The sequence below is a fragment of the Penicillium pulvis genome, assembly GCF_028828015.1.
Source record: "Penicillium pulvis strain IBT 33274 chromosome Unknown scaffold_8_segment0_segment0, whole genome shotgun sequence".
In the NCBI taxonomy this organism is placed as follows: domain Eukaryota; kingdom Fungi; phylum Ascomycota; class Eurotiomycetes; order Eurotiales; family Aspergillaceae; genus Penicillium; species Penicillium pulvis.
This window is the reverse complement of record NW_026643080.1, coordinates 5872231-5893993: the sequence shown is the minus strand read 5'-3', so window position 1 is coordinate 5893993 and position 21763 is coordinate 5872231. Positions and strand designations below refer to the sequence as shown.

Below are 21763 nucleotides of genomic sequence, written 5' to 3'. Positions count from 1 at the left end.
ACTACAACTTTCCCGGGCCCTTGTTCATCCACAAGATTCAAACAATTCCACCAAGATGTCCACCCAAGGCTCAAGACTCCAAGGCAAAGTCGCCATCGTCACCGGTAAGCAGACCCCGTATTGACATCCCGCTTTATGCTCCACGTTTCCGACACTTACAACTTTCCATTAAAGGAGGAGGCTCTGGATTTGGCGCCGCAATCGCCCGCCGCTTCGGTGAAGAAGGTGCAAAAGTAATCGTCGCTGATATAAACACCGATGGTGGCGAGAAGGTCGCCGCGCTGAACCCCGCAAGCTTGATCTTCCAGCGCGTGGATGTGACACAAGCGGATGATTGGAAGGTGGTTGTCGACCTTGCATTCTCCAAGTTTGGACAATTGGATATTTTGGTTAATAATGCGGGCACTACATACCGAAATAAGGTGAGTTCGTCGTTGCTTGAGGACAGAATAAAGCGAGCTATTGCTGAGCATTGAACCACAAGCCCACGATCGAAGTAACCGATGACGAATTCGAGCGGGTGTTCAATGTCAATGTTAAGAGTATTTTCTTGGCTGGGAAGATTGTGCTTCCCCGCTTCATTGAACAAGGATCTGGGGGTTCGATGATTAATATCTCTTCTACTGGTGCGAGTCGGCCGCGCCCGGGGCTGGTTTGGTATAATGCATCCAAGGGTGCGGTTACGAATGTGAGTCTCCTGAATCTCCTCTTTGGATCCTGTCTTTCCTTGGACGAAGAAGTTGTGTTGACTTTCTATGTAGGCTACCAAGGGTCTTGCAGCGGAATATGGTCCGCATAATATTCGTGTGAACTCCGTCGCGCCTCTACTTTCCGGGACTGGACTTTTCTCCATGTTTACCGGCATGGAAGATACCCCTGAGAACAGGGCGAAGTTCATTGGTAACGTGCCTCTAGGACGTCTCACCGAGGCAGATGATATTGCCAATATGTGTTTGTACCTCGCCAGTGATGAGGGAAGCTTTATTAACGGTACGGAGATGGTTGTTGATGGTGGAAAATGTATTTGATCTCTCATCAGCCATGGTTTTATAAATTGAAATTAGCATTTCCAATGGGAATTCGACCTGGGATGCAATGATTTTTGTCATTTACCCCGCAAAGCATGGGGTCGTAGTGGGGTTGATCTACGGTCATTGTTGACAGCGTAAATAACATTTTCACCTGGACAACAATGAGGGTAGGCATTAGAGCGATGAAACGGATTGATGTCTTTTCACCCTGAATGCTTTTTTGCTCCATTTCAATGCTGCTAGTCTTCAGTGGTCATAACCTACGGAGCCGGCTTTGATATCTGTCTGGCGTCATGGCCGCGAGACAACCATTCATGTCGCGGGTTACCTGAAAATGCCTTGGAACGTATCTATTCCAAGGCCAATGTGTCTTTATACGTGCGAAGACATACGAGGACAGTGAGGTCGTCGGTGTCCAATCGGGACCATTTCCGGCTGCAACCCATCAAAGCCGCCGGTTCTCCGAACAGAACCCTCCTCTTCGAGGCTGTGACCGTTCAAAGATCAGATTGATGGTTGAACCGCACAGTGTTAGTTAAAGAACACGTTGACTGTAACTGAGCATACTCAATAGCACACCGTAATGACGAGATAGAACAAATTGATTTCAAAGCAAATGGAATTAGGCAAAATCCAATGAAACAGAGTTCTGCAGGTCCAAGGTGGGGTTGTCTAAGCCCGTGTTCGGCGTCTCAATGAGGGAAATGGGCGTGAAGTGCCGCCCGTGTGGACCGTGCATGACCCCCCACATCGGCCCGGATATAACGCATTTAAGACAACGAATCCCGCTCTTGTTACCTCATCTCCCGGTCTAAATCCTCCTTTTCGTCTCTACAATTGTCTTAACGCTCCTCTGAAACTGATATCTTCTCTCACTACCCATCTTATTTTCTCTCATCTCCACCATTAATCCTCTGCTCCCTCAAGATGTCTGATGCTCTTCCTGAAATGCAATACCGCCACCTTGGCCGGACAGGACTGAAGGTGTCTGTCATCTCTCTTGGTAGCTGGCTTACTTATGGTGGCCATGTTGGAAATGGTTAGTAGCATCATGTAATCTGCGCATATCCAATGACTTTCCAGCTGATACCTGAATAGAGACTGCATTCGACTGCATGAAGGTCGCGTATGAGGCCGGCATCAACTTCTTTGACACAGCCGAGGTTTACTCCGCTGGCCAGTCCGAGATTGTTCTTGGAGAAGCAATTAAGAAATTTGGTTGGAAGCAGAATGATCTGGTGATCTCAACCAAGGTACTCATTATCCTCGTGCCCATATCCAGACAACAGTTCTAACCCGTTGCCAGATCTACTGGGGCCGAGCCAACAGCGCCAACCCTGACAAGCCACTAAATAACAATGGTCTCTCAAGAAAGCATATCATTGAAGGCATGAACCAATCTCTCAAGCGACTGGACTTGCCATACGTGGACATTGTCTACGCCCACCGCCCAGACCGCGACACCCCCATGGAGGAAGTCGTGCGTGGCTTTAATTACCTCATCGACACCGGCAAGGCCTTCTACTGGGGCACTTCTGAGTGGTCGGCAAGCGAGATCTCTGATGCCTGGCGGATCGCCGATAGACTGGGCCTCGTAGGCCCCGCCGTCGAACAGCCGCAATATAACCTTCTTGCGCGTGAGCGCGTGGAGAAAGAGTACCGCTGGCTCTACGATGCTCACGGATTGGGTCTTACCACCTTCTCGCCACTGAAGGGTGGTGTCTTGACGGGCAAGTACAATGGAACTACGGCGCCACCACCTGGTTCTCGTCTGGCAGAGTCTGAGGATGGATATGTGAAGGGCCTGCGCAAGACTGTTGGTGATGATGCATGGACTAGACAGTTGGAGCAGACAGCTGCTCTGAAGCCTATTGCTGATGACCTGGGTATCAGCACTGCTCAGCTGTCTTTGGCATGGATTCTGAAGAATCCCAATATCTCTTCTATGATTACTGGTGCTTCGCGACCTGAGCAAGTGCGCGATAATGTGCGTGCTTTGGCCGTGGCTGATAAGTTGACCCCTGAGATTTTGGAGAGAATCGAGAAGGCTGTTGATAACCAGCCGGTTGAGGAGAAGCGTCGGTTCTAAATGTCAGTATTCATCTATGTGGATATCTGGCCGTACATAGTATATGACTGTCTGGCAATGAATGTCCCTAAAATTTCTCTTAATTGGCATCAGGAACTTAGTTGAATAAGAAAGGAATTAGATTTGAGATCATTGCGATCACTAGTAAAGTATAATGATCGTCGTCGCCTACAGCAAAACCGATTGTTCGAAACATATGAGATACCTGGAAAGAGTAGACATTTTAGTTCAGAGGTCTGTTTCGGTAACATAACCATCCCATTCGTGGACCACCCATCAGTGCTGCAACAACCTTTCAAACACGAATGTACCCTACACACATCCAATAGCCATCGCACCAGGCTGTTCTGGATAAATAGGAATCTCAGTCGGGTCAGCACACTGACAGTACGACGTCTCAGCAGGAACGCCATGGCAAACATCCGCAGTAGCCGTAGCGCAGAACTCATTGGTACTAACGGAAGTTGTCATACCAGGCGGGCAAGACTCATATGGCATACAGAAAGTATCGCATTGCGAAGATCCGTCCTTCATGGTCATACTGTACCATTGATCGGTTGCGCAGGAGCAAGAAACGGCTACATAATAAAATCAGCACGAAAATACAGGAGAGTCAACCCCCAGTGCCGAAGTCAATGCATACCCCTAATGACAGTCGACGACCCTCCAGCAAGCGTTCCGTCATAAAGTGTCTTCGTCGTGTACGGAACCGCTCCATTTGTACACTCCGTTGTGATCCACACTGCGTCGAGAGGGAAGCAGGTCGATTGTTCCATGCAATGATCTGGATGCCAGACTGACGGAAAGAAACCGTCGTCGCACTCGATTGGGGGCTCTTCTTTGAAACAGTAGGATACTGGAGTACCCATCGTGCAGTCAGTCGTGTGCAGGATTGTCGAGCCGTCGGTGCAATGAAGGCGTGGAGCTGCAGTTATTTGTGGGCCGGCGGCTTCCGTGACTGCTGCAGTTGGCTGCAATTGATCGCTGATGACAGTCTCGAGGGGAGTAGCCATTATCGCGACACAGAATGACAACGTGATAGAAAATAGACGCGGATCCATTCTTGCGATTTAAAATGCTGAAAGATAAATCAAGACCTTGACTCAGAGGAAGAAGTTTTGCTGATTTGAAGCTTTAGGGTCAGGTTCCTTTCTCTAGAGATTATTCTGTGCTTTTATATCGCGTTTTTAGCTTCATTTATCAGTAGCGTGCCGGCTCATGGCAGCCTTTCCAACCTTGTTCAGAAAATCCAACATCAGAAACATCGTAGCTGTAGCCCTGCATGAAAAAAATCATCAGAGACACTGAAGCCTCGACGAAGTCAGATATCACCACATGTAACCCAGCGAAGAGATAGTGGGATTTTCATGATGGTGTGATAAAGGGCTCCATAAAAATAGCAATGGCGAGACAATGGAGGGCTTGTTTACCTCACTTGAGTCTTTTTTCGAGGTCGAGAACCTTCTAAAGTGCGAGGGCTCGGATTTCACGCATTATCCCTGCTCTACTGTGACAGTCTCATCGACAAATAGCTTCAGCTGCGGGGCTACTGGTGGGTAATGAATTTACTGTAACTCGTGCCATTTTATGTACCACCTACTCGCATTATGTTGCTGTAGACATTGGAGCAGGCTGTGACACTAATCCGGTCCCTTGCTGAATGAAATCAGCACATGGAATGGGTTAACAAGACGGATAGATGCGCTTTCTATTCGAGTCGATCCGCTTCTTCTCAATTTTGGGAACCCGAATGGTAGTTCTTACGTTGCTTTGGGTTTTTTCTATGTCTCATTCCCCTTACACAGTATGTCGTACAAGAGTAAGAATGTAGGCCCGGCTTCAAGGCTAATACTGGGGTTGTGAGACACTGGCTGAGATGGTCTGAGGTTAATGCATGCTTGGTGGTATGAGACGTGGTCAAAAGTACCATCACAGTGCTCTAGAATAGATTCTAGGCTTTTATCATGTCGCTTCAAGATAATGCACTGATATTCAACCTTCCAGTTTATGTCTCATATATCGATCTGCCTAACAGAGGGTACTTTGCATCTGGAAGGTCGATGATTCAATCACATTGCTAACGGAAGATTAGGTGCTGTCATGATCATCAGGTACATCATCCTTGATGTCATCGTGGTTCTTGCTCGCGGGGCATCCTTTGCCACTGTACTTCTCAGTCAGCGATCGGGATTACCGTTTAGTGTCAATCAACCTCTTTTTAGCTGGACTTGGAAGCCTTTGCCTGGAGACCGCTATAGGATCTTCAAACGTTGGAAACATAATTGATGTGGACCAAATTTTGATCTGGTCGAAACATCAATGAACCGCGGTCGAGTCCAGACCGTGTACCAGGGGCGTCAGTGCTCAGACCCAAATAGCCATATTCTACCATATGAAAGATTTTCCCGGGATTTCCGTATGGTGCAATGAATGGGTGGCTGATAAGCGTAATATATAATTTGAACATTAATTCATAATATACAAACAAAAACACTTTTCATATACCTGGTCACAGGAAGTTGCCTTCATCCGGGCTTCTTTTGGTGCAACAGTCGCAGTAATCCTTAATGTTTATATGCCGCAGTGAGCGTGGTACTAGGCAAATCCATACCAGAAAAGACATCAGAGACTGGAAAATATTTTCATTTCTGTTCAGCCACATGAGGCAATCGATTTTAAGCATCAAAGTTACAGTAGCCCAATCACAATATCTCCATAGAGGTCAGCGTCCAATTCCAATCTGACCTTGGCGTGAAGGTCAAGGTGAATCTTGATCTGAAGACTGCCTTTATCGTCATCTTCTTTGCCCTCCTTTCCTTTCTTGTCCAGTGCACGGGCGATCTCGGGCGTTATAAGATCACCGCCTCCATTAGCAAGGGTCTCAGGATTAACCATATTTTCGAGAGCACCACCAGCGCTCGAATTCGAGCTTTCCGAGCTCTCTCGGCCCCTCCGGTTTTTATCTTTACCAGGGGCAGTGGCGACTTCGCTGCACCGATCGACTCTCGAGTTAGCCTTTGGGATTTCGAAAAAGGAGGCGTATTGCATAAAACAAAGTAATATGAGGGTGTAGAGTTTTAGCTGAGATTGTATGTACCTGGGCAGTGCTGAGACACCGGTAGTCGATGCCATTTTGGGTGGATATTCAGCTTGTCCGGGGGAGATTTTGCTGAAAAGGTTTAGTCCTGAGCAGTCTTTACTACCAATACAGAAAATAGATGATACTCACCGGTGGAATGGCTGAAGTCCTTTTTGGGGGGCTCCAGTAGAGAGTGGCTTCTACGATGATTTGTTGTCTTTACAAGTTGTAGGATCTGTTGGTAGAAGAGAAGGCTGATGAATATATATGCTGTCAAGTGGGGACAAAAGGTCACACTTTTTAAGGATATTATTGATGAATGCGGCGATATCAAGCAACATAATTTTAGAGGCCAGAGATTCAGCAGTGTTGCGGTAATAGATTAAAATGTAACTTCTCATTGTTTAACAGTCCATGGAAAATTTATGGTTCCTTCAGCTTCCGGGACCATAACAAACAATCCTGAGCTTGAACTCAATTCCCATGTACTGACGCATCTGCATAGTCGGTAAGTGGGTCTATATCTAGGAGGCAGAAGTAGTTGCCGCTGTCAACTTGCAGGTAAAGTTTGGTGATTCCTTTACACGTCATATAAATCTGGGCTATGCGACCTATCTTACGTGAACAGCCCCGTTTTCATCACTGGGCCTTCGACTGGGCCGACCAAATCTCATAACTGGGAACTTATTATGAGCAAGCAATAACCCTTGAGTAAGGCCCATATCGACATTTAGTGGAATTACAGAATAATTTGCCGCACCAATGGTATTTGGAATTTTCCTAATGACCGCAATGGTCCCAACAATCATTGGGGTCAACGAGGCGACCAAGGGCACGCGAGATCATGAAGACCACAGACGAGAAAATGCACGAAAACAACGCTGTCATCTTTCAGCGCAATGCATGCCTCTCGATGGATCACTGGAGCAGAGATCAGCAATTCATAATGCAAAGATATGCTTGGGCCCAGATAAAAGGGTACGTCAGATCCATCCTTTGCAGCTAATTGATCTGCATCAGGGAATTTTTCAGTGCGTATCAGTTATACGAAGTAGAACTGACTGTCAGTGCAGGTATACATCACCAAATCCCCCAACCCACAGCTGGTTCCGCTGAATGGTGGTTTCCACCAGCATCCTGACTTCGCCCCTGGGAACACTGCAGGGTTCGTCACCGTCACAGGCGAAACGCCTCCCACTCTACGCTGGTTCTATCTTGATTCGCAGACCCATGAGATGCGATGGGGAGGTAGACAAGAAAGCGAGGGGAATATTTGTGGTCCTTTCGACTGGACAAAAGATGAAGAGCGGGTCACGCTACAGGGCTGGGAAGGCTGGTTGGCTGTACGAGTTCTGGACGAGAAAAGAGCTAAAGAGCTAGGTGCACAGGATGGTCAGGGTCTGTGGAAATTATGCTTTGATGAGAATGATGATGGGGCTGACTTGCCCCCGGGCACGGAAGCACTAGAAGTCACGATCAAGCGGACCACGGCGGAATCCTGATGATTGTCTGGTTAGGTTGAAGTTTGGTTCGGAGGTGACATAATATGTTCTAATTCTACAAATTGCGATCTATTTTTGCTTTCAGCTTTGACGCGCTTGAGTGTGAATCAAATGAGATATATTTGTTTGGGGTCCACAATATTGCCGAATCACATTAAACGAGTGAAACTTGGTATAGTTTCTTTTCCAATCTGAGAATAGTATGAATTATGTATGATTGATTCTATGATCCGCCCGCATGCCGGTTGCGTCCATGTGGGTCTATAATGAGGTTATGGCAGAAGGACCGGCACGGGACGCGGCCGGAGTGGAATGACAGATCCGTGGATCAAGTTGATCTATCCTCGGCTCATATCGCAGTGATTTCAGGTATTTGAAGATGATTACTTTGTCAGGATTAGTTGGCTTGTAGCTGGACCCATTGATAACATCATCTCCGCCCCACTGATCAACGAAAGAAAGCTTGCCAGTAGTGTATTGCATCAATGATTGGAATTGACTTGCGGCTCAGCATCGAGGTTCTACCCGACCATGGGTTGGGTGCTTTGAACTACATATTCATCCATGTATTTGGATAATTGACGGAGATGGACAACAATGTACTCAAGTATCACTTGACCAGCTGCTTCAAAAGTGATGGTCCAATTTACCTTTTTTTCTCCCCAAGATCTGCGTCGTTGATGTCCGTTAGATATAACCATGGTGCATTGGGGGTATTCCTAGACGCCACGGTGTGGTACCATGGATCTATTCCAAGCGAAGTAGTGAGTTTTCCTGTACCAACTCAGCATCACAATCTATGTCATTGTTTTGATGAGACAGCCTTTCAGCTTCCAAAATTTCGCGAATCAATGTGACCCAAGCTCAAGAAAGCCCACCCTGCTTCTATTTCCAAGTGACGGCTCGCAGATCTTGACCCTTTGCAAACACAGCACACTATGATCCTCGGTCATATACCCGTTTCCGGCCATTGAACATCTGAATACATCTATTCCATGAAGCAAAAATGATTCAACCAAGCCTCCAAGCCGCGCGGCCTGGACAAAAAAACGCCAGCAGTGGCGAAGAACCCCAGTATCCCGTGGATATGCTGTAGCTTCTATCTCGGCTGGGCAGCCTTTGAGTTGCAGCTGCCTCATACTGACGTTGTGGACTTTGTAGAATGACACTGCCTGTGTTTCCTGACGCAATAGAATAGGAATGAGAATTGGGTATAAGGATGTCTACTCGCTTGTCCTGCCTCGCAATTGAGACATCAAGCAATGATATACATAAACAATTCTTATACATATTTCTACGATAAAAACCAACCCCAGCTATGGTTCCAGTACCGCGTGGTGTAACTCCCATAGCATCAACTTCCCTTCTCGGTCTGCGCCAGGCAACAGACATGTTGGAGCAGCACGCGACTGTGACCAAGGAGAAGCGAACCAGTCATCAATATCAGCAAAATACCAGGAAGTTCAATGGACAAGAAAACACTCTCGCTGATGTTGTCAACTCCCTTTCCCGCCGAGACAGCGACGAACATGCAGTTTCTCGGGTATCCGATACCGACTATGCCAGCCTGCTGGAATGGATACGGTGCGAGCGAATGAAGAAGCTACCACCCGAAGGGAGCAGCTATGACAAGGCTCTTGTATGGGCGGCCTTGTTTGTCGAGCGTGTACATTCGTTTGATTCGGAAATCGAGCAATTTGCGGGTGACAGTCATCTCGCTGCTCAGCTTTCTTATGGACATTGTGCGAGTCTGCTTGAGGTATGTCAAATACAGTGGCTTACAGGGCCAATGAAGTCTTTTAACTAACCTTGAGCGTGCAGTTGGGTGAGCAAAATGCCTCAGCCCTTATGGACCTCTTTGGCTTCTTTTACCGTTGCTCTGCCGGTCTCGGTAATCTGCTGGATCGTGCAGAGCTCTTTTTGGTATCCTCGGATATCAAGGACCAGCTTGTTCTCGCGTTAGCAGACTTGGTTACCCTCGTTGTTTGCGTCGCTAGACATTTCCACCGGTCGCTACTCTCTTCGGAGTCGGTGTCAATTGATATCTACAGCACGTTTCCCAGTCCCATCGATAGTTTCCGTGGTCGGTGCGAGCACGTATCGGAACTTATGTGGCGTCATCAATTGACGCGGGAGGGATTTGATGTCGATAAAGGTCAGTTTCAGAGCCCCTTATTCATATGATCATTTCTGATAATCACGTAGGGGTCGGAATCAATACACTCAAAGACTGGCTGCAACCTGAAGACCCGGCACTCGCTCATGTTACAGAAGCCTTGGCCCCCTCGGCCCAGGAGCGCGAGGAAGCCACCTGTATGTGGGTGAGGCCCTACTTGACACGGTTCTTGAAGGGAGAACAGCAGGTGCTTTCCATCACCGGCAAGCCAGGTTCCGGAAAGACGGTTTTGTCCACTGTGATAAACGATTATCTGCAGCACCCTGTAGGAGGGATGAGGTACACGTCTATCTTGGCACCGATCAGTCAGTATTTTTCACCTCTTGTTACCGGATTTCTCTAATACCCAGCCTCCCTAGATGGTCGGGTTCCTGCCAACACGACCCCGGCCGCCATAGCCAAAACGGTTTTGTCGCAGATGTTCAATAAACGCCTCGGCAACGTCCAGCTATATCAGATTTTGGCCGATGCATATAATGAGAGCCAATTGACTGTCGAAGAAGCATCATATGACGATCTGCTTTGGAGCACTCTGTCAAGTGCACTTCAGGCTAGCCTGGTGGGCGCTAGAGAACTGGTTTTGGTCGTTGATGGTGTTGACGAGGCCAGCTGTGGCGAAATAGCCATGTCACGTCGTTTGCATGACGCGGTATCCAAAACGCCCTCCTTGAAATTGATTATGCTCGCTTCCGAGGCAGTGAAGTCAGTGCCATCCCAGATGACGGTACAAGTCAATCTGGGCTTCATCTTCGATGACGTTGCGGCGGTCACTCGCAAGATTCTTAACTCGAGCCACGCGTTTGACGATATGTCGGCTGAAGACCAAGAGATGACAGTCGCCAAGATCACAGATGCTTCTGCTGGCTCCTTCCTCTGGGCAAAATTGACCGCCAAGCGTGTGCGCGATGAGAATCCATCGAGCAAAGCGGCACTATCCAAGTCCGTGGATAGCATTGTCCAAGCGGGATACAAAGTCTTCGACCTCATCTCGCACACCTTGCAATCTAAGCTGAGCGATGATACGAAGAAGGTCTTGCTTTGGCTGGCTACTGCAAATCGCCCTCTCACTCAGGGAGAATTAGCTGCTCTTCTTTCCACCCAACCCGAAAGGGCCACCATCATCCAGAATCAAGCCGCTGACATCCCTCACCTGCTGAAGCCGGTTGCTTCGCTTGTCTTCTTCCAGAATGAGTTGGTCTATCTTAGACATGCACAAGTGCGCACTGCTATTCAGGACGTTTTCTCGAAGCAAAAACTACTGCCCGCGATCAAGGATCGTAAGGTGGACTTTGCCCAGAGGCTCTTGCTTTACACAAAACATAATATCACCGACAATCATGAGCCTTCTTTGGACCCAATGAACGGGCGAATTACGAACCAGTTGCTGGAAAAACATTGCCTGCTGGACTTTGCGCTTCGCTATTGGGCAAGTTATGTCAAAATTGCTTTTGGTTGCACCAACGATCAAGAGATCAATACAGCGGTCAAGAGCTTGCGACCAGTCTTTCCTACCAGTTCTGCTGTGCCACTCCTAGAGATGACCATATGGGCGAGTAAGGCTATACCATCGCTCCGGTCCATTCATGGGATTCAAACGTGCATGTACCGCCAGATTCTGAACAGCAATCACCCAGCCACCCTGCAGGCCATCATCTCTCAGGCGCTGTTCTATAGACAGATCTATAATATTGTGCCTGTCGAAAGCAGTCGGGTCTTCTATCAGGCAGCAAAAATGAGTCAGAATATGCTTTCAGTCCGGCATCTCATCACTTTGCAGATGACGAAATTCTTCCTGGAGGCCACGGCGGATCAAATCACTGAGTCCAAGACAGAAGTCATGACCTGGCGCATCGAAATGCTGAAGCTCCTGGTGGAATGCTATAAAGTCCATTACGCAGCGACAAGCATTGAGATCACCTCCACGCTGACGCAGCTGTCTGAGCATTATACTTTGATCAAAGAAGATCGCAAAGCGCAGGAGATTGTTGAATCTCTGGAAGGGTCCGTTGCGGACAGCACACCGCAGCGAAGCGGATCTCGACAGCTAGATGAGTCTTTATTGGTCCATTTACAGGGACGGAAGGACAAGGTCGAGACAGGAACTACCCTAGCCTTTGATGGTATTGAGGCGGACGAGGTGATTTCTTTGTCCTTTGACCTGAAAACTCTTCTGGACCAGGCCGAGCATCAACAAGCAGAGCAGCATACTTTGGAGGCCGAACAAACGTATGTGGAGCTGTGGCAACAGGCTAGTCATGCATATCAGTCCAACCACTCCACTGAGCACAAGCTCTCGATGGTGCGAGGTGTTTTCGCCTACACGCAGTTCCTCAAAGGCCAGAAGAGAGACAATGAAGCCGCATCAATTCTTGCAGGGTTCTGGGAAGAGTATGATAAGAACACTCCCAGTGCCGAGCTTTTGGTGCCTCATTTGTTGGAGATTGCTCAGGTCATGAAGTCCGTGGGACTCTCAGAATTGGCGCTCGAAGTTTACAAACATTGCGCACAAAGTACTAGCAAGCAAAGTACTATCCACAAGGATTTGCAAAAGCATATCCAGTCCACCTCTCGCGAAGTGATGCGCTCATCGTCTACAACATCCGTGATGACAGAGTCAACCCTCACAGAAATAGTATATAGCGCGTCGAGTGCCGATCAGGTTTCCAGTAGGTCGGCGATCTCGCTGGTGGAGATTTACATGTCTCAACACCGGTGGAATGACGCAACAAGGGTTTTGAAACAAGTGCTGCGAAGTCTGTGGCCCGCAATGTTTTTGCCGTCGCCCGAAAATGTCGTCCTGCCATCGGCCCATGTCGAGTACTGCATTGAACTCGCAGAGCGCCTTGCTGACTGCTACCGCTACCGGCATCACTCGATTAAGGAGGAGGATACACGGACACGGCTTTATCGTGCAGCCCGGCGCGATCGGCAGGTGTGCGGAGATCATACCTTGGAGCGAGTCACAAAGAGCCTTCTCCGTCTGTACGAGCGGACCTCTCAACCCGAAAAGGTTATCACCATCAATCAGGATATGCTGCATGACTTGACCAAGCGCTTCGGCACGGAGCATCCCACTGTGATCCAAAAGCTCTGGACCTTGGCAGAGCTTACGCGTCCGCATCCCATCGCAGTGGAATATTATGACCAGATCGTTCAGTATCTGAACAAAGACTCTGAGACCTGTCACCCGGATGCCTTCGAGCCACTTCTGATCGTGGCGACAGAGCTTTTGAAACAGGATCGGTATGTAGATGCCTTGAAGCCTTGTCGGGTGTTGTTCAATGCCCTTCAGACCCCGAATATCAGCCGGAAATTGCAGGACCAGACATTCGTCCAGAACATCTACGAAAGTTATGTCAATTGTCTGCGCATGACCAACAGTGAGACCACGATTATTCACGATGTGACGGTGCAATATCGCAAATCGTGCATTAGCCTATTCGGTGTGACTGCGTCGATCACCATACAGGCAACCAAAACGCTGGCGAATATATGCCATGAGTCCAAGCAATATGAAGCGGAAGCGATTCAACTATACGAAGAGCTTTTGCAAGTCAACTCCAGTGAATTTGAGATCGATCATCAGGACATACGCACTACTCTCGATACTATTCATGAGCAACAGAGTGCCGCCCTGACAACTTCAAAAGTGGAGAACATGACTACAAAGGAGCTACAGAAGGTGGTTTCCATTCGCACCCAACGACTGGCCTCAATCCGCTCCAGCTACGGATGGGCGCACGAGGAAGCTCTTTCCCAAATGGAAAATATTGTCTCGCTGTACGTAAAGCAGGAAAAGCTACAGGCTGCTATTTCGCTGCTACAGGAGACGACGGTGCAAGTGCTATCGACCGAGACATCCTCAATCAAGCTGGCTGCTGCAGCCAAGAGCATCGCAACTGGGTACATTGCTATCGGTCAGATTCATAAGGCCAGGGAGCTTGCCAACGAGATTTATCTCCACATTATCATTAAGTCCAGCAATAGTGCCAGTGCCCTTGGTTTTGACAAGACTTCGAACAGGCGACTAGGTCTTGGTTTCCTGGCCCAGCTTGAATATACCATCCGGGAGTATACAGACGACTCGACTACGCTAAGTGAGATTCAAGCCACCCTGACGACGGAGTATCTATACTTTGAGCAGTTCCGGGCGATTCTCGCGTCAAAGACTGCGAACCTGCAACAGGCAGCGCCCAAGGTGGCCCGCATGCACGCATTTCTACTCAGCCGCCGCCGTCACTCAGCTGCTACTCAGATGGTCGATCAGTATACCAGCTTCTTCCTGGCAACTGAGGGCTCCAATCTGGATATCGATGCTAACCAGGCCAAGGTCTTCATCGAGACGGTTCTAGAGTATTTCAGCACCCATGTCTCGCGCGACTTTGCCCGTTCAGTGGCCATCGCGAGTTATAACCGCGTATCCCAGCAGCTCGATTCCAAAGATTACCAGTCTGCCTGCCACCTGGCGTTCGCGGCGATGAAGTATATCGGTGCCTGCCATGGCTACCGGTCCCAGGCAACACTTAAATTGGTGTTCAAGCTTGGTCTGCTCATCGCCGGTAAAGAAATTGACATGGGTCCGGAAGACTCGGCTAAGAAGTACATGCTGAGCGTATCGGGAATGATTTTGCGTGACACGCTAGGCTATTTCAAACAACACAATGTCGAGTTTACGCAACTGGATCTGGCAAACGTCAATAGCTTGATCAAGGTTCTCGATGAACAACATGACTACCACACCTTGGTCTGGGTTCTGACCTCCCTTTGGAATAATCGGGACGTACATGCCCTGTCACAGCCACACCACGCATATACCCTTGCTCTTGGACGCATGCTGGTCATTAGTCGCTACCTCATTGGTGACTACACGGCATCAATCAAGCTCGCAGAGGATCTTGTCTACAACTGCGCTCGCGTCCATGGGCCCCGCCACCCGAGCACCGTCGAAATGACCGTGCTACTATCGCAGATGTATACCAGCGTGGCTCAAGGCTATCAAAGCCAGAAGGCCCGGCGCGAGCTAGCCTATCGGTACTACCGAAAAGCGGCCGCGCTGCACGAGAACGCCCTACGCGTGTTCATCGACCCCTCCTCGTCATCTACCAGCGATGTGGACATAGAGGTTATCTCGGGCATGTCATCACCGTCATCCGCCTCCAGTCCAGGCGAAAATGCAGATGGTAAACATGTCCGACAACACCTGCGCATGCTTAAACTTGCAGTTGAGCGCCTCGGTGATTGGCCCAAGGATTATTCTGAATACGAGCGGCTTAACCAAGAGCTTTTCAATGCATTCGCACATGACCTGGAGGGAGTGGAAGGTGTTGATAAATGGAACTTGCAGTCTTTTGGGTCCGGTCAGGCTGAGGCTAGTGATGACCTAATCTCTTTCCATCGCGAGGGCCTTGCAATTGCTGTTTGAGCATGAACTGTTCCATATCTAAAAGTTGAATTTTACCTTCATTGCCATTTCCCTACTTCTATTTATCTATTTCTGAAAGTCCTTCGCCGTAAAGTTTAGGCATAGTTAGTTCGTCCTTATACAGTCTTAAAAAAGAGACAGTTCGGTCGCTGTCGCTGAAAAGATAAGCTCGCCCCTCTCTTAATTAGTTAATGCAAGTAAGATGACTCTTATTTTCGGCTCGAATACCTAATAGGTTATAATGAATATGACGTATCCACTATTATAGAATCTGTGAGAAAAGCAGAGTGCCTGGGTCCAGAATGGCCCTGGTCGGCCATGCACAAAAACGGGGGACTCCCACCCTGGGACCATGGGAGTGGGGCGTGCCACGGTGGACTAGCCGTCCCTTGGGAGTTGTAAATTGTGCCCTTTAGGTTTGATACACATGAAATATGCCGATTGTACATGTGGGGGAAAAACTTGCTTGGCTTTGAGATCATCCGGGGTGATCTTCAAAGCCATCTTCCACATTGAAGCGGCTGACGTCACCGGCTCTTTGTCACTGGACCCGCAAACCGTGTTGAAACCAGTCCCCCCATTCCGCCCAATTCATCCAACCTTCAACTTTCTTTCCCCCCCAAAAGAAGAGCTCGTCTAAGGTCACCTACCGAGCCCTAATCAAAGCCACATGGGCTTCTTACAAATATGGATGATTTAACAGAGCAGACTATTTGTGACCATGAAGCAGACCGTCAAACTCGCGAAGTCTATCGGTACTTCCAGCCAGCAAACCCCGCAGCGTTAAATGCGACATGGCCTCCTGAAGAAGATTTGACCACTACAATTGGCCCATCTGAGGCTTCACTTTCTGTTGATTCTATTTTGGATGACGAGCTCTCGGAGACGTTCTCCGTCGAGGCCAGTCGTTTGTACAGCCCGAATACGACTTTGACTTCATTTGCACAGCTAGCAGCTCTGCGCCTGAATGCACAACGTGCTTTCATAACGTAAGTTTGTCTCTTGTCTAGTGAGGTCTTGGTCTGATTTGTTTATCAGAATCTTGGACCGCGACTCTCAGTACATTTTAGCGGAGGCTACGAAAACGACCAACGTGGGAAGCTCGACATTATTCGGTAAAAAAGGTGATAACCTCTTTGCCGGAACGTCCACTTTATTAAATACTTGGAATATCTGTCATGTAATACCACACCTACCAGACTTTCTTTTGAATTTTTCCCATGAACTTTGCAAAGTACAGGACATGTCTCTGATGCTGATTTATTTCTGCGAATAGGAAACGGTCAACATCCAATCAGACGAACAACAAGCCGGAACATATCCTTTTCTTATCGTGAATGACCTTAAAAAGGATGAGCGCTTCCGACATCTGCCCTTCGTACAAAGTGAGCCACACTCCCGTTTTTATGCCGGAACGCCCTTAACGAGCGACAGCAACATCAATCTGGGATGCTTGTTTATATTGGATAGCGAACCCCGGCAAGGTTTAAATGATATTGAGAAGGATATACTTGGCACAGTGGCAGCGATGGTTATGGACTATTTACAGGTCAGTCGCCAGGCTGTTGAAGGACGCCGTGCCTCGCGGTTATCTCGGGGTCTCCGTCTTTTCGTGGATGGTAAATCCAGCTTCGCCGATAATGTTCCATCTACTCGCTCGCCCAGTTTAAACAGCAGCCCGCTTTCGTTTAAATCGCCTTATCGCAGGGCGAGTCGATCTGCAAATTCTCAAACTTGCGGTTCCAATTTGCGAAGGGCACAGTCCGAGAACAATGATACGCCAGTTCGAGATGAAAACGCACGACCTCTGAGTCCAGATTCAATCGAAGACATAGGGGTTGGGATGTCAGCTAGCCCTGCACCGTCATCCCAAAGCTCGAAACAGAGCGATAACGGCTCGATGGTCTCGAGTAACACTGATTGGCTATTTCAACGAGCTGCTAATCTCCTGCGGCAAAGCCTGGACCTGGACGGTGCTGGAGGTGTGATACTTTTGGATAACGGCGATTGCTCGTCAGACCTCGGCTCCCGTAGCCCTTCGTCTTCCGTTGATAGCAAGTCTTCTGGCTCTGTTCTTGCGCTTTCCACCAGAGAGGATCCATTCTCATACCGGACGCCCTCTGAGATATCACTTCCTGCTGCCAAACTCGACAATGCGTTTCTAAATAAACTATCCCGTCGCTATCCTAAAGGTAGGCTCTGGTCATTCCATCGTGATGGGAGTTTGTCTACCTCGGATGAAGAGCAATCGGTCGGCGCCTCTCGGAAATATAATCAATCATCCAGGGCCTCGGAAGCCGACAAACTGAAAGGCTACTTCCCTGACGCCAACCAGGTCATGTTTGTTCCATTATGGAATGCCAACAATCCACAATGGTTTGCAGGGTGTTTCTCTTGGACTCCCCAGTCGACACGAGTCTTCAGCCGGGCAGTCGATCTGACCTCAATGTTTGGCTTCGCCTCTTCTATTATGACTGAATACGGCCGTGTTGAATCAGTTGTTTCAGACCGCCAAAAAGGGGACTTCATAAGCACTATATCTCATGAACTGCGCAGCCCATTACATGGCGTCTTAGCAGCTGCCGAGTTCTTGGGCGGGACTCATTTAGACGAGTTTCAGGAGTCTCTTCTCGAGACGGTAAATGCATGCGGCCGGACTCTCTTGGATACAATGAACCAAGTCTTGGATTTCAGCAAAATACTGTCCTTGGAGAGACAGAAGAACAGGTCGAAGCGCAAGAAAGATCCATGGAGACCAAAACCCCCAGACGAAATTCCAGCGCGGATGGATCTCCATGTGTCGACAAACGTTGCCATATTAGCAGAGGAAGTGGTGGAGAGCGTGTGCTTGGGGCACCCCCATCTCCGAAAGTCAGCTACGCCAATCAACGATCTCATCGGGCAGTCACCAGATTCTTCATTCGGGTCAACTACAGAGACCAATCAAGTTGGCTCCAATCCAGGTGTGGAGGTTGTTGTCGATATTAGTGATAATGACTGGCTTTACAGTGTTCAGCCCGGCTCGCTGAGGCGCCTGATCATGAACCTTCTTGGAAATTCCCTGAAATATACCGAAAAGGGCCGGGTCTCTGTCTCAATCGAAGCAACGGAGAATTCAAAGGGCCGTACTCGACGTCAGGGTCTTGAGGACATCGTTACCTTGACTGTTTCAGACACGGGTAAGGGTATCTCAAATGAGTTCCTTCAGACACGTCTATATACCCCATTCGCACAGGAGGACACACTTTCGGTAGGTACTGGGCTTGGTTTATCAATCGTTCGCGGCATTGTGAGAACACTCAATGGAAACATCAGAATCAAAAGCCGAGTAGGCGAAGGCACTACTGTCAAGGTGACATTTCCCCTCGAGCGTCCAGTGGGAGAGAGAAGTCTTTCATCGACACCTCGCGTCAAGAGCTTGGAACAGGAAAAACTTCCAGTGCTCTCGCAAGTGCTTCAAATAAAATTTCCTGGAAAGCGTGCCGCGATATGGGGGATAGATCCTTCTCGCCTTGGCGAGCATCACTTCTGGTCTTCAGTTACTCAGTACATCACTGACTGGTATGGGCTGAAGCTGGTGCCTTGGTCCGCTAATGAACACATTGATGTTTTGCTTGTGAACGAAAGTGACTTGTGTGATGAAGGATTCCCGCGTTTGCACACCGCATTGCCAAGCCTCCTTGTTTTTCGCAACGACATAGACTGCTCGAGAGACGCTAGGAAGCAATGGTCGCATATTGCTGATTCCGTGGAGATTGTTCGTCGACCTTGTGGTCCGCAGAAGCTTGCCAGGGGTATCTTGAACTGCCTTGAGCTAAAGCCGGCATCTCCTGCGCCGTGCCTAGATCCTTCCAAGACACCATCCGTTATTCCGGACCGGTCCAAGCACTCAGGCCCGAATCCATCAACTGAAGATCTCCAGTCGCCATCATTTGAAAGTCTAGGATCACCCCTTGTCGGATCGTCCCATCCTATGCTAGGTTCCGGCGACCAGGCCATGTATCCTGTGAAGCGTAATCTTTCTAGCCAGACTTCAGATACAGAAGGCACTTCTCCCCTCACATTTGGAAGCTCATCTTCTAGCCCTGCCGCACCTTCCTCCACATCCTCTACTTCCTCGCCCATTGGCTCGGCTCTTATCGACTCCTCATCTGAAATCAAAAGCAAACCTCGAATATTGCTGGTCGATGACAATGACATTAACCTTCGGCTTATAAGGACTTTTATGAAGAAACGGAACGTCACAGCTGTAGATACAGCGCAGAATGGCAGGGAAGCTGTCAACTTGGTTGCAAAGACGCTACTGGGGTACGACTTCATTTTCATGGACATGTCTATGCCCGTCATGAACGGGTTTGAAGCAACTCGTGCTATACGTGCGATTGAAAGAGAGCGGGAGGGCTGCATTGCGGCCAAGGTTGTCGCATTAACTGGACTTAGTAGCTTGCGTGACGAGGTACAAGCAGTGGAGTCAGGAGTGGACGTCTTCCTAACGAAACCTGTTTCGTTCAAGAAGATATCGCGGCTCCTCGAAGATTGGGAAATTGGACTGTCAAAATAAACGGCGTATACTTGTTCACGTCTAACATGCGAATTTGGCGCAGATATATGGGAAGGCTAAGAAAACCTCAAACATGTTGTCCCGACGGCTTGGGATAACCAAGGGCACTATCAGTTGCATGGGGCGCAACAATGAATCTTTAAATCCGGCAAGCTTTGTCAGGACACAAAACAGCGTCCTCTCTCGTACTCCGAAAACTTCAAGCCGTCAAATATGACACTGGCCTTTAAATTGGCAGTATGACGGCTTGGTTTTCGCGCGTACTTCATTTACTAACCTCTAGATACGGGTGTCAAAATGAGGAGTAGACCCCGAGAATTTTACCTATCACAGTGCCAAGTTGCAAGGATTTTGAAACCTTTATGAAGGTGCTCTGCAAAAGGACGAAGTATTCATTGGGCAATATGGACTACACATCCGTGGACTGCTCCAACTTGCCATTCCACCTTGACGGAATCACCTAGATTTCGCACTCCATCGCCGTTAACTTTACTTACATCACAGAGCCCGATGGCATATCTTTCGCCATCACCCGCCAAGATAGGAGCATGCTAGCTTATGAAAGGGCTGCATTCGGCCTAGAATAGATAGCTTAGTTCTATTTACTGGATATTGTTAGCATGATTCCTCATATGCATCGAGGTAGCTGCTTTGGGCAAATAGTATACTATACCGATCGATTCGGCCCACGTATCAACAGTGTAGATAATTCAAAGCTTCTACTTTTGCTCTACTCCGCAGACTGCACACCGTCTGGGTCAGATGCATATTTGGCAAATGCATGAGTGAAGATTGATTAGATATGATTTATAATCTTGTTTAGATTATCCCTGTTGATCATAGTACAGATACATTCTAGACCCATTTTGAGTTAATGTATGAATGAAGAAAAATAGTCGCATACGCTAGGCTAATGCAATGAGTTCCCAATATGTGTCACCGAATATGACTGCCCAATAATCGTATACTTCCCTTGGTTCAAAATTCCAGGAACGAATGCCCATTTATTTCCCGTTATCCACAAACTTGCGTTGATCGAACTTTGTGTCACTGATCTACAGACCACTATACTGTATGTATGTGTTAATTTGAACCATGCATATGTATTGCTCCTTAACAGGCCTTCGGTGAGAACAGTTTTATCTCCGATCCATCCCGATCCTGAAAGAATCAGTTCTGAGCAGTAAATGACGAGGTATAAAATTCTTGAAGTACTACATGTAAATTTATTTCTGGGGCCGCTTTTTTGTCATCACCATGTACGAGCACTTCATTTCCTTATTCATTGCCATATATCGACATCAATCTCCAAAATGATTCAGAAAGCATTTCGCAGATTCAAGGATAGACTTGCATCTATCTTGATGATGAATACATACGAAAGCAACTTGAGATCATTCTTTCTCAACCAGTCCTATGATCCAGGCCAGGAATTTTATTCGCCCAATCCCAAACTTGAGCACCGAGTCAGAGAGGCTTTTGAGCAAAGAGGCCACTCTCCCGAAGAACTTAAACCGGTGCTGCCGTGTATTGCTGCCGGGTGCGATACGGCCCATTTTTTGTATCAAAAAAGTCCATTTGACATCCAAGTATATGTCGGTGTCTACACGGCCTTATTCTTCTATTTTGAGGACACCCAGTCTTCAAATGTTGGAAGACTACAACACTTCGCAAAAGTATTTGGTGAGGGTTCATCTCACGGTGACCCTCATTATGATCACTTTGCTGATCTATTGATCCACGATACCCCTCAACACTTTGGGCCATATGCAACAGCCTGTATTATAAACAGCAGCATGGATATGATTGCCTCCTGTGGACTTGAGTATCAGTTTCCACAAGGTTTCTCGCGAATGACCAATGACTTTCCCTCCTGGCTTCGGAGACGGACAGGCAATGGAGA

At 48.2% G+C, this 21763-nt stretch overlaps 7 protein-coding genes across 7 annotated transcripts; 5 read left to right on the top strand and 2 right to left on the bottom strand.

Moving 5' to 3' along the window:
• Nucleotides 1-55: 55 nt before the first annotated feature.
• N7503_011638 (SDR family oxidoreductase) lies at nt 56-1028 on the top strand (the record flags this gene model as incomplete). Its single annotated transcript, XM_057071184.1, has 4 exons — nt 56-104; nt 175-422; nt 485-688; nt 762-1028. The coding sequence occupies 4 exons, from the start codon at nt 56-58 to the stop codon at nt 1026-1028; spliced, it is 768 nt and encodes a 255-aa protein (XP_056917795.1).
• A 930-nt stretch (nt 1029-1958) lies between these two features.
• On the top strand, nt 1959-3120 carry N7503_011637 (uncharacterized protein; the record flags this gene model as incomplete). The annotated part of the gene is made up of 3 exons (XM_057071183.1): nt 1959-2070; nt 2130-2284; nt 2338-3120. 3 exons carry the CDS (start codon nt 1959-1961, stop codon nt 3118-3120), a joined length of 1050 nt encoding a protein of 349 aa, XP_056917794.1.
• A 312-nt stretch (nt 3121-3432) lies between these two features.
• Nucleotides 3433-4133, bottom strand: N7503_011636 (uncharacterized protein; the record flags this gene model as incomplete). The annotated part of the gene is made up of 2 exons (XM_057071182.1): nt 3433-3698; nt 3764-4133. The coding sequence occupies 2 exons, from the start codon at nt 4131-4133 to the stop codon at nt 3433-3435; spliced, it is 636 nt and encodes a 211-aa protein (XP_056917793.1).
• Nucleotides 4134-5808: 1675 nt separating this feature from the next.
• N7503_011635 (uncharacterized protein) lies at nt 5809-6252 on the bottom strand (the record flags this gene model as incomplete). Its single annotated transcript, XM_057071181.1, has 1 exon — nt 5809-6252. One exon carries the CDS (start codon nt 6250-6252, stop codon nt 5809-5811), a length of 444 nt encoding a protein of 147 aa, XP_056917792.1.
• A 709-nt stretch (nt 6253-6961) lies between these two features.
• Nucleotides 6962-7701, top strand: N7503_011634 (uncharacterized protein; the record flags this gene model as incomplete). The annotated part of the gene is made up of 2 exons (XM_057071180.1): nt 6962-7177; nt 7273-7701. The coding sequence occupies 2 exons, from the start codon at nt 6962-6964 to the stop codon at nt 7699-7701; spliced, it is 645 nt and encodes a 214-aa protein (XP_056917791.1).
• Nucleotides 7702-9019: 1318 nt separating this feature from the next.
• Nucleotides 9020-15299, top strand: N7503_011633 (uncharacterized protein; the record flags this gene model as incomplete). The annotated part of the gene is made up of 4 exons (XM_057071179.1): nt 9020-9460; nt 9523-9856; nt 9907-10182; nt 10237-15299. 4 exons carry the CDS (start codon nt 9020-9022, stop codon nt 15297-15299), a joined length of 6114 nt encoding a protein of 2037 aa, XP_056917790.1.
• A 687-nt stretch (nt 15300-15986) lies between these two features.
• Nucleotides 15987-19860, top strand: N7503_011632 (GAF domain-containing hybrid sensor histidine kinase/response regulator; the record flags this gene model as incomplete). Its single annotated transcript, XM_057071178.1, has 3 exons — nt 15987-16288; nt 16338-16479; nt 16576-19860. The coding sequence occupies 3 exons, from the start codon at nt 15987-15989 to the stop codon at nt 19858-19860; spliced, it is 3729 nt and encodes a 1242-aa protein (XP_056917789.1).
• Between the last annotated feature and the right edge of the window lie 1903 nt (nt 19861-21763).